General features: G+C 38.0%; 1 protein-coding gene across 1 annotated transcript in view; it reads right to left on the bottom strand.

Annotated features, from left to right (window-relative positions):
* The window catches only part of sp100.1 (SP110 nuclear antigen, tandem duplicate 1), a 19,539-nt gene extending 7,330 nt beyond the window's left edge, over positions 1-12,209 (bottom strand). Inside the window, exons 1-9 of the mRNA XM_037688481.1 lie at positions 12,192-12,209; positions 9,646-9,820; positions 6,259-6,468; positions 5,073-5,192; positions 4,281-4,414; positions 4,141-4,182; positions 4,012-4,051; positions 2,164-2,289; positions 1,918-2,057 (exon numbers count right to left, since the gene is read on the bottom strand). Coding sequence (XP_037544409.1) covers positions 1,918-2,057; positions 2,164-2,289; positions 4,012-4,051; positions 4,141-4,182; positions 4,281-4,414; positions 5,073-5,192; positions 6,259-6,468; positions 9,646-9,820; positions 12,192-12,209 — 1,005 coding nt within the window. The remainder of the gene's footprint in view (positions 1-1,917; positions 2,058-2,163; positions 2,290-4,011; positions 4,052-4,140; positions 4,183-4,280; positions 4,415-5,072; positions 5,193-6,258; positions 6,469-9,645; positions 9,821-12,191) is intronic.
* Between the last annotated feature and the right edge of the window lie 634 nt (positions 12,210-12,843).

Raw genomic sequence — 12,843 nt, forward strand, 5'->3', positions numbered from 1 at the left:
AAACACGCATGTTAGGCTGATTGGTAACTCTAAATTGTCCCTAGGTGTGAGTGAGAGAGTGAATGGTTGTTTGTCTCGTTTGTCTCTATGTGTCCCTGTGATGGACTTGCGACCCGTCCAGGGTGTACCCCGCCCCTCGCACAGTGATTGCTGGACATGGGCACCAGCGACCCCCGTGACCCAAAATGGAATAAGCGGGTAAAGATAATGGATGGATGGCTTTTAACCTAGGGTGAGTTAGCATCTCTGTCTTAATGTTGTATTATTTTACTTGTGATGTTCTAATTATTATATATATATATATATATATATATATATATATATTTGTTTTATTGTTTTACTGTAGTTTTTATTCTTTGCTTTTATTTTTGTACAGCACTTCGGACGGCTGCCATGTTGTATTTTAAGTGCTTTAGAAATAAACTGGTATAGTATGGTAAGACCAGTCCATCACAGGGACACATAGAGACAAACAAGACAAACAACCATTCACTCTCTCACTCACACCTAGAGACAATTTAGAGTTACCAATCAGCCTAACATGCATGTTTTTGGTCTGTGGGAGGAAACTGGAACCCATGCATGGACGGAGAGAACATGCAGACTCCACCCAGAAAGGCCCCCAGACCAGGATTTGAACCAGGACAACTTGATTGCTGAGAGGCAGCAACTATACCAACTGCGCCACCGTGCTGCCCTATGCCCAAAATTATATAGTTAAACTTTTTATATATATATTTTTAAATTCCAGTCGAGGATTTTGTGGATACCCTTTAGACCACCAGTCTAGTTTAACCTTACACGTCGAAAGTCATCTGCTTTTCGAACATGGAGGTTTTTTCTAATAATTGTTTCCATTTATTATCATTATTATTATTTTTTTTAACTCTGCGTGTGACAGAATCACTTGTGTTCTAAATTAGTTATACGCTTATAGCGACCTGGACATATGAGCGAGCTGCAGGTGCACAATGCAGCCACAAATTACTCCCTGCCTTCGGAAAAACCAACGGCAGTCAGCCGTGGAACGTCCGATTCTGCAGCCTGCATGCATGCGAAACAGCTTTTTTAGGACTAAACGTTTACTTTGTCACATTACAAGTGAGTTTTTGCTCTTTTCATCCAAACTAAAATGATTTTGTCAGGCAAAATGAGACGTGGGATTCTGCCAGGAAAGTCAGACGTTTTCTGGGTCAAGTTAAACTGCGTTTAAATAGATTTTTACAGAGGTTCTCAAACATAAAAGAGGAGCACCACCTAGTGGGCTAATATAAAAATTGAAAGTATAGTTAAAGAGGTAAAAGTAAAAACATTACTGAGAGTCTTGTTATTGTACATTATGTGCATACTGTAATATGTATTTAATGTAATATGTACATACTGTACATATTACATCGTTGTATGATATGATAAATATAGGACTGAATTTTGTATTTACAATATTTTCTAATGTGGAAGAATTTTCCCCCTTAAAAACGAGTGCGGTAAAGTTACTGTGAGGTTAGGAGAGCGTGTGAAAAAATTCTGACAAAATATAATAATAAAAAAAAAACCTCAAAGGACTTTTAAGCTTTGCCAGAAAAAAAAATCATGTGTATTGACTGCACCATAATAAACAAATAAATAAAAACACAAACCAAAATAAATGTGTGACTGATTTTCCCCAAAAGACGATAAGAGGTTTAACTAAAAACATCACAGAAAAAGAGTTGGTCGATTATACAAATCATTTGTTAAGTTGATGAGTTCCTTTCTATTCCGTTTTCAACGATACAAAAAAACAAACAGAAAAAAAAAACGGTAGTCGATAATACAACTTGTGATTTTAGGAATCAAGGAGTTAATTCATATTCTAACTTCAGTTTTGATGCTTCAAACATTTTGCTCAGTCTTGACACCAGCTATCTCGTTGTTTACCTGGATGAGAGAACTGAGTGGTTTTCCATCGTACTCTATGTCCTTCCTCCAGGCGTCCTGTCCATGACCAAGTGCTTCCTTTACAAACGCCACTGGGGTCACCCAGCTCGTCTCCATACGAATACTTTTACTGCATGTGCCTAATGAAGGAGAGAAGATCACGTTGTTCTAGTCATTACACTGTTGACCAGAGTCATGTCTCTCTCATCAAAGCTGCGGAGTATGAAACATGATCCACTAACAAACCTGACGCAAAGCGTTTCTTGTATAAATTCGCAGACAAAGCTCCGCATGTCACCTTGAACATGGTTTTGTAATAATCTGGGTTGGATTCTGGCTGCTGCTCATCCTCATCGTCCATACTGTCGTCTTCTGCATGAAGCACACAAGTGAATATGAGACATAAACACAAAAACTCTTACATAAAGTCTTCTAAAATTTAGTTTTTTTTCCCCTCCCCTAACATTTCCCCCAACAATCAGCACATGTGGCATTTGTTCAATTTTTTCCGTCACTCAATAAACCTCATCTTCCTAACTGTCCTCTTCACCTTCTTTAGACTCTAAATAAGTATAGCAACTAAAACAAGGTTTCCTCTCAAAACGGTAAATTTGAAGCACATCAAATATACTGTATATAGGTAAAGGCATGAAAGATACAGTAACTGTCTGCTATGGTAACTTGCTTTAACTGAGCATCAGAACTCATAGCTGTAATATTTTATGCTACGTAACAGAGGATCTTCTTAACACCTCAGAAATTGGTTTCTCAGATCACACTATCGGTTGGTTTTCTAATTATCTCTCAGTCCGAAAGCAACGTGTTCAACACAATGGTACTTCTTCCAGTTGTTTAACTGTCAATAATGGTGTGCCACAAGGCTCTGTCTTAGGACCCAGTCTATTTACAATCTACATAAGCAATGTAGGTCAGGACATTCCTGACACATTCCTGTATTTCTATGCCGATGACACAGTTGTTTATTGTCAAGCTAAATCATTTGCTAAAGTTTTCCAGCTTTTACTGTCTGCATTTGACGTCATCAAGTCAGATTTGTTCTGTCTCAACCTGGTGCTAAATGCTGATAAAACCAAAGGGATGTTGTTCTCAAACAGGAAGTTGTTACGAGCAGTTCTTCCTTTTATCTGATCTATGAATGGTGTACCTATTGAGTTTGTTGATTCTTACAAATACTTGGGAATCTTGGTCGATGCACATCTCTTTTTTAAGCTGCATGTTGAAAACTTGACAAGGAAACTGAAAATTAAAATTGGATTTATTTGTCAGAAACAGATCCAGTCCAACTCCGAATGCCAGGAAACGTCTTGTAAGTGTAACTTTCCTTCTGGCCATTGACAACGGTGACATTATTTACATGAATGCTCCTGCCAGCACCTTGCAGATGTTGGACGCCATCCATCATGGTGCGCTAAGATTCATAACCGGTTGTAACTATCGTACCCACAACTGCACTCTCTACTCAATATTCAACTGGACATCATTAACTTCACACAGATTCTCCCACTGGTACATTTTCAATTAAACCAATTCTTGGTCTGCTGCCTTCATACATCTCCTCCTACATGTCACTTCTTCAGTGCAGCTACAGCGTGCGCTCTCAAGACATCATTACCTGCAGTGTAACCTCAGTGTGGACTGAACTCAGCAAAATGGCCTTCCCTTACTCTGTTCCAGTTTCCTGGAACACCTTGCAAAAAGATCTGAAGATGATGACATTGACCTCCCTAAAGGATTTTAAACAATTGTCAAGTTCATGGCAAAAATCAATGCAGACATGTTGTTTTTAGTATTTTACATACATTTTATAATGTATGGTAGCTTGTTTTTATGTTGTTTTATATCACTACTTTTATTTACTTTTTATTTTATATGTATTTTATGGCTGGACATTGTTGTGTGCACCTTATCTTTGATTTTGTGTAAAACAGGTCTCTCTTGCAAATGAGTCCTCATGACTCTGAGACTAACCTGTATGAGTACATTTTGAATGACCAGTTTGTGAGGCTTCAGTCTCATTATCAAGCAAAACAAAAGCAATTAAACTTGGTGTTAAACTGCACTAAAATAACAAACCTGTGGTTAAATGGTCTGAGGACGTCCCAGGGTTCTTCACCTGGCAGGAAGAAACAAGTGGATGTAGCTCAGATGAGAAAAACTACATATGAATTCAGAGAATTCATTTTTTTTTGTTTTTTATTCCACCTGTTTAGTTCTTTTGTAGCTTACGGACTTCAGGTGACCATCCTGTCAGGAAAACATTTGCACGACAGTGAAGTGGATCACTAAAAAGCACAAACATGAAAAGTCATATCTCGCAGCTCTAAATTCAGATTTCACCAAACCTTGATGAGTTGTCCTACGGGAGTGTCCATACACCGGATGCTTAACTTCCAGTTCTTGGTGCTCCCTTTTCCTGCAAACTTCTCAAAATCAGTGGGAGTAAACCACTGTTTTTTCGCCAGAATGCATTTTTCTCCTAAAATGTAAAAATAAAAATAAATGAAAACAGGGAATTTTGAAAATGACCAATGCAGTTACCCTCAAAACCCCTAACAGACACGTACTTCCTTCTATGAAGCTGACAGTAATTTGAGGCTTACTTAGGCCTGTCACGATAACAAATTTTGCTGGGCGATTAATTGTCTCAGAAATTAAGAATGAATAATGAATAATAATAATGTATAATGCAGGCAGAAGAAGAGATTTAATGCGCTTTGAAGGCCATGAAAGGACAAACACCCCCTCAGCTCCGATCTTCTGCCCCCCTTAGCCGCGTGCATCCGCTGACCGTTAACTATATAAGCAGACAAAGCTTAATTAAAAATGTTGGCCTGGGGGGGAGGGGGTCGGGTTTGGACCTGTAATTACTGTTAATTCATTGAGTCGGATGGAGTTCAGAAATGATGGCTACGAGCTGGGGACAGGTCGGACTCTCTAGGCCCGAATGCAACTCTAGCTCACGCTGCATTTTCACAGAAAACGCCATTTCTCCACTTTCCCTTTCTCTTTTTCATTTTCTCATTTATCCAACATACAAAAAAAGTCTTTATCTATCACTGCTGCAACAACAAACAACACAACAAACCCACACAGTATGTGTCCAAGTCCACTTCAGGTTGTTCTGTTTTTCTAACCTTTAGCAAGTCGGTCTCGTATGAGCGTTCCCTCCACACCCCCACAGGTCACAGGCAGCTGGGATTTATAGAGGGGCCAGGTCCAGATCTCACCTTTTGTTCCTTTCTTCAAGGGGGACGCTGAAAAAAAAAAAGAAGAAAGAGTTTAAATAAGGGTGGCCGGTTGTCCTTTTGCTCCCAGCAGAAACTTATTTTAATTCAAGAAGAAATCTTAAATTGCACATCCATGACACAATTTTCTTTTTAAATCACTCTTAGATGCGTTACATTATTTATTCATTTTATATGCATTTAGGCCTGTCGCGGTAAACAACAAATCAATTAATCGCATGATAAATGAAAATTATCGACCTCGTTTTCATTCATCGGCTTCATTGCTTTGTCTCTCTCTCTACTGAAGACACTGGATGACAAAAGACTAAACTCCGGTGCTCTTCACTGACCCCTCCCTTTCTCTTTAAAATCCATTTTAACTCTTATTTTTCTTAGAGACACGCTGCTCGCTCCCTCACTACCCATCCTTCGGCTCAGTCTTATACTGCCATCCAGTGGTCAAAAAGGGTACTACACACAAAAATTAACCAACATTTCTTCTTAAACTTGGCATTACTATTTAATGTCAAATTTCAAACATTATTGTTTATTGAGACAATTAATCGCTCAGCAAAATGTGTTATCGTGACAGGCCTATATGGATTATGGATTATTATTTATTAATTTTCTTGACATTTGCCCTAGAAATGCTTACATTTCTCTCCTGTTTATGTGGCAGCTGGTACTTCAATAGACACCAACAACCTGGGCAGTAAACGAGCATCAGACACATCACCGTAAAAAAATAGTCTGTTTAATAGCTCCGTAGGCCTTTTGTGTTTATTCTGAATTCATTTTTAAACACTCTATAGATGTTACAAATAGCTAACTTGGAGCCAAATTTGCACATAAACCAATGTTCCCGCTAGCACAAATTAGCCACCAAGTTATGGTGCGTTCACAAACATGAGGAAAAGCATTGTGATCAGATTTTAACTGCAGTAAAGCAATAAAAATGATTCTTAAGAGTCAGATCCAGTAGGGAAGAGTTAGAATGAAGCCTCTGATGCACATCAACAGGTTGGGCGTGCAGCAGGTGAAGCTTTCACACAACGCAGTCTTGCTGAAACGTAAAGGCGGGCAGGTGACTTACAGAAATGGATTTTCTTGGACTTTTTCTTCTGACGTGGAGTCAGCTGAGCTGAAGGACCAGGAAGCACTTCATCACTTTCGGTGCTCATTTTTCTGACTTTCCTCTTTTTCTTTCCTGAGTCGTCATCTTCTGAACTCATAGGACTTTCCTCTTGGTCTTCATCTTCTTCTTCCATCTTCTCAGGCAGCAGTGTGTCAAACTGAAAAGACCCTGCGGGCAAATTACAACCAAGCATTAAGCAATTAGCAAACACTACACTGAAAATTCACACAGCTTACTATGATTCGTTATCTATAAATCGCTGCTTCTGCTTTGTCTGTTTATTGTTCTCAACACTCATCCTATAAATAGCGACTTCTGCAACATTTAAAACCGAGGACATCTGACCTATAAGCCAAACATCTTGAGATACTAACACCACTTTGATTTGTGGTCACATCAAATATACGTTCATTTGTGTACGAGAAAGAAAATGAATGAAAAGATAAATCACGCAGCAGAACTTCATGATCTGAAATAAAATAAATCATTGTAAAAGGATGGCTTTAGTGGATAAAAAGTCTACGCAGCCGTTAAAATGTTGGATTTTCTGTAATGCAATAAAAAGCACACGGCACATTTTATGTTTGTTGACAAACTATTACACAGCACTCTACTGCATATCAATAGCCTTGTATAACCTTTGACCTCAACGTGGTGAAAACATTATGCAACACGCCATCTAGTGGTGGTGCAAATCTGTAGAGCCCGGTTGATACTACATTTTGGCTATCGTCGATACCAATATCATGAGGATGAGGCTAATGCTGACAACAGATATGAAAGAATGTGTTCTGATCTGAAGCAGGGAGAGGAGGAGCAATTGTCTTCCATTTCAGAAGGTTTATTTTACATGTAAGGTACAAGATCACCAGCCCTGGGCCATTGTATCTCCACCATGCGGTCACCAACAAATGGCCCCGAACGTAAACAGACAACCCATCTTCTTCAGAGCTCGACCACACCTCCTGGAGTCGTCATCACCATCAACAAATGGGAAGTCCTATTCTATCATGTGACCCAGCTCTCAACCAATAATATCTCGCCATCTTGTGTTCTATAATGGGTGGGTGCATGAATGTTGGGAGTTGTAGGCATGTAGCTAAAACTACATTTTCTACCAGAAACGGAATCAGATCATGTTTTTAACACAATGGCATTCTAAATATCAAAACGGGATACATATATCTAGACATTTCATTAAGTTAATATATTATCTGATAAAATTATATTTCAGATATAATGCCTGAATTTTTTAAAACTTTGTCCACCCACAAGAATCCAAATAAGTACCAGTAGGCATGTCATGATAACAAATTTTGCTGGGCGATTAATTGTCTCAGAAATTATTGCGATAAACGATAATATTGTTTGAAATTTGACAATAATTAGTAATTTTTGTCAAATTTAGGAAGAAAAGTAGGTTAATTTTTTTTGTTTAGTACTTTTTTTTACCATTCGATGGCAGTATAAGACTGTTTGAACCAAAGGATGGATAGTGAGGGAGTGAACAGTGTGTATCTTTAAAAAAAATGGGAGGGAGGCCCTTTGACGTGACATGGGCTGTCTCTCATTCTTGTTTTTCGGTTCTCAAAATGGTGGATGCTCTGAATGTTTTGAGCTCTTTAGCATAGCATTTGTCACACAAAGCTTGTATAAAAAAAAATCAGTGAACAAGTTCTGAGCTTTTTTTTTTCCAGAGAAAAACAACTTTTTACACGACGGCACGGGTTTCAACCGTGAATTTTGAAGCTTCGACAAGACGGAGGTTTATTCCTGAGGTCGGCCTGTTAGCTAAACTCGTAGCTTAGCTTCTCAGCTTAGCTGCTTTTAACGATCCAAAAACACAATTTTGGATGGTTAAAACAGATTTTAAACAGAAAAGAGAAAGGGAGGAGTCAGTGAAGAGCACCGGAGTTGAGCTTTTCGTCATCCAGCGTCTTCAGTAGAAAGAGAGAGACACGAAGAAACAAGCCGATAAATGAAAATAAGGTTGATAATTTTCATTCATCGTGCGTTTAATTGATTTATTGTTTATTGTGACAAGCCTAGTGCTAACGATCCATTGTTAGGCTGATGGTCCTCCTTGATCATGTGAACAGCTAGTTTTGAATGTCAACAACAAACTGGTTGATCCACTATGAGAAGCTGCTATTTATAAGACTGAGCTTAGTACAGCTCCTCAGACTGAAGAAGTCCTTTGGATTTCTACCATTTTTTTTAACCCATCATGGGCCCTGATTTAACTTTTTTCTACTTGACAATTGTCTTCATGCGCCCTCTGCTGGATACATTGTACATTTATGGCTGATTCCAGCATTTTAGGAGTGAAAATTAGAAGTATTTATAATAATGGGACAGTTATCACCAATACCAATAGATCCCTAAACACCCACACCAGTAGATCAGCCTAAAATATCGGCTCCACAGATATATCGGTCAGACTCTACAAATTTGTATCAAGTTATGTTAAATTATATTGAGTGGATCAGAAGTCATGGCCCAGACAAGAAAAAGTTGTTGTTTTACACTTATCAAATTTAAGACATATGAAAATAGACTATATCATAATATGTCCGTCTTTCGATGGGCGTGCAATAATAATAATAATAATAATAATAATATTAATAATAATATAATAACAATAAACAAAGCTCCATTAACTTATTTGAAAATGTGTTCCACCTTTAAGTGGAATGTAAAACTATGGAATTTAAGAGGATTTAAGGCCAAATAAACATGGGAGTTGGAACATCCATAAGTCCATCCATCTTGACAAAACCATAATTCTAGCTGGAAAATCCCCCTCAGCATGATACTTTCACCACCGTGTCTCACTGTGGATATAGAGTTTATGGATGAGCTCCAGTTTTGTTCTCGTAACAAACAACTGAACTTTATTTCAGGTTGATCAGAGTCACTTTAATTAATAGCAGCTGTGTTCCCACAAAACTCAAGGTTGTAATTCCTCAAAAAGAGCTTTTATTAATTAAAAATTATTAGTTTTAGGTTGTGCACTCTATTGCAATTAGCTTATTCTAACTCTTTATTATTTTATTTTTCCCCATAAAGTTGTTTTTTTCTGTTTAGTTTACAGTTTAGATAAGTCACCGTAAAGATAAAAAAAATAGTTTTGAAATACCTTATCATGGTTTCATTTCAATACATCACATAAACCTGACATTTCAACAGGGGTGTGTAGTTTTTAAATATGTTTTGTGTTTTATATTATATCATTAATTAATGATGTTTTGAATTGTCAAAAATTACTGTAGAGCAAAACCAAATTATTATTATTTTTTTTAAAAGCACACAATAAAGGGAACTCCATTTTCCAATGTGTTTTACCGTCCAAGAGGCTGTTGCGCATCATTTTCAGAGTGGGGTACTGGCTCAAAATGATCTCCTTGAAGACACACTTCCAGAACATAGGGATGTGCTCCGATCGCTTCATCTCAATCCAGTCTAGGAGGTCGTAAATTTCTTTCTTGAGATTTTCTTTACTCTTCATTCGAATCACTTTCTGCACAAACAATAGTTAGGGGGAAAAAATAAAAAAGAATCAATGATGGGCGATAAATGAAATGACATAAATTTGCCACCATCAGTTCAGTTGCATTAAAGTGAAATGTGTATTTTTTTATGTTTGTTTCTAGGGAATTTGTTTATTTTGTTGTACATGTCATTGCACATCTCATGGTGTCTCTGAGCAGCACACCCTATCCCAATTAGACCTGTCGCGATAAACGATAAATCAATTAATCACAAGATAAATGAAAATTATCAACCTCATTTTCATTTATGGGCAGCACGGTGGCGCAACTGGTAGAGCTGCTGCCTCTCAGCGAGCAGGTCCTTGGTTCAAACCCCGGTCCAGGGGCCTTTCTGGGTGGAGTTTGCATGTTCTCTCTGTGCATGTGTGGGTTTTCTCCGGGTGCTCCGGTTTCCTCCCACAGACCAAAAACATGCATGTTAGGCTGATTGGTAACTCTAAATTGTCCCTAGGTGTGAGTGAGAGAGTGAATGGTTGTTTGTCTCGTTTGTCTCTATGTGTCCCTGTGATGGACTTGCGACCCGTCCAGGGTGTACCCCGCCCCTCGCACAGTGATTGCTGGACATGGGCACCAGCGACCCCCGTGACCCAAAATGGAATAAACGGGTAAAGATGATGGATGGATGGATTTTCATTTATCGGCTTTATCGTTTCTTGTCTCTCTCTTTCTACTGAAGACACTGGATGACCAAAAGCTCAACTCCGGTGCTCTTCACTGACCCCTTCCTTTCTCTTTAAAATCCCTTTAACTGTCCAAAATTGAGTTTTTGGATCGTTAAAAGCAGCTAAGCTGAGAAACTAAGCTATGAGCTAAGCTAACAGGCCAACCTCGGGAAAAATCCTAAGTCTTGTCGAAGCTCCAAAATTCACGGTTGAAACCTGTGCCTTTGTGTAAAAATTTGTTTTTCTCTGCAAAAAGAAGCTGAGAACTTGTTTACTGATTTTTATTAAAAGGTTTGTGTGAAAAATGCTATGCTGAAGAGCTCAAACCACACAGAGCGTCCGCCATTTTTAGAAGTGAAGAGAGACAGCCCATGCCACGTCAAGGGGCATCCCTCCCATTAATTCTTAAAGAGACACGCTGCTCGCTCCCTCACTATCCATCCTTCAGTTCAAACAGTCTTATACTGCCATCTGGTGGACAAAAAAAGGTACTACACACAAAATAAATTAACCAACATTTCTTCTTAAATTTGACAATAATTACCGACTATTGTCAAATTTCAAACAATATTATTGTTTATCGCAATAATTTCTGAGACAATCGTCCAGCAAAATTTGTTATCGTGACAGGCCTATCCCCAATCGCTCCCCGGGCGCTTTCAGTAGCTGCCCACTGCTCCACATGGGGGTGGATGGGTTAAATGCATTGAGCCAATTTCACCATTGTATGGGAACCTACAGTGATGACAACACATTATTATCATCTCTAAAACCAGACTGGACCAGGGCAATGTTTGACCTACTGATTACTTTCGCTTATAGTTACAGCTATAGCTTTAAAAAAGTTGTTGGTATCCTAATATGATGGGAGATATTGACTGAAAACGACAATATTAGTATACCAAATAAAAGATAAATATTTTAGCAATAATATAGAACTTGAAAATCCAGACCGTCAATGATTAGTTATTGATTGCAATTACATTAAAGTGCAATATTTTTGCAGGTTGTCAAATATAAATTCACATTGTTCGTATAAATTCACCCCGCCCACACACACATATGTGTGTGGAGTATATACTAGAGCCCAACTGATATATCGGTAGGGCCAATATTTTAGGCCAATATACACATGTTAGGAGTCGGGAACTATTGGTATCGGTGATAATTGTCCCATTATGCGTTGATATAAACACTTATAATTTTCACCCCTAAAATGCTGGAACCAGCCGTAATTGTACAATGCATCCAGCAGAGGACGCATGAAGACTACTTTCAAGTTATGGCCGTTCACTTATAAGTTTCACTTTCAGCACAGCTGACACAGTGAGCAATACTGTGAAGTGTATTGTGCTGAACAGAGCATGGTAAGTTTATTGTAAGTGATCTGTAAAATGAAAAAAAGTACAATAAATTCTCTTCAATCCTCCAACTCACTTGTCATTAGTCATGTGCCTCTCAAGTCAGCAAGCTAATATTTAGATAGCCTAGCATATGCTATTGCTTTGTAAAACTTTATCCAGAAAAATAAAGCCAACTTAGAGGTAAAAGATATCAGTGTTATTAACATTATCTTTGTCATCCTCAATGAAAAACATTGTTTGGCTGAAATCTTTACTTCTGTTCAAAGAAAAAAATTAATAAACGCAGCTACGGTCAATACTAATTAGGACTTCACCAGTGTTTCCCCTACCATTATGCTAGTTGCGCGCAATACAGATGCTCTAGCTAAAAAGCTACGTCTATGGAGGTAGTGCTCCGTTTTCCTCAAGCTGTGCCATCTCAACGCACCCCAGGTATGGGCGATATGGTTCAAATATAATATCGTGATATTTCAAAGCATTCTGACAATAACGATAAATTTCGTGATAAACCAAAAATAAATAAAAACAGAAATCATATTCATTTGACAAAATTAACATGTTGCTTTGCAGTATTATATATATAAAAAAGGGGTAATTTTACTGAAATTACTTTAGTTAGTAAAGTATTCAGTCTCAAAGTATAAAAATAAAAAAGATCCTTCTGTTATTTAGATTGAAAAAGTCTGCATCAAATACAGATCAATAAATCCACCACAAAATCTAAAGTGCAGGTGAAGTTTCCCAAAATAACTAAATAAAATGAAGCTTAAGATTTGTTGAGCATAAATGTAACATATAACAAAATATATGTTGCCTTTAAATGAGCTATAACTTCCAGAACTTGACAAGGTGATCATCTGACCCTGAAGCTCATGGTGTTTCTTCTTCCTCTGTTCCTGCAGGAATGATCCATTTCTCTGATGCTCTGTCTCTGATCACCTGACTCTGTTCTTGCTCCATGGACAG

The sequence above is a fragment of the Nematolebias whitei genome, chromosome 15 (genome assembly GCF_014905685.2).
Source record: "Nematolebias whitei isolate Nwh7 chromosome 15, NemWhi1, whole genome shotgun sequence".
Classification (NCBI taxonomy): domain Eukaryota; kingdom Metazoa; phylum Chordata; class Actinopteri; order Cyprinodontiformes; family Rivulidae; genus Nematolebias; species Nematolebias whitei.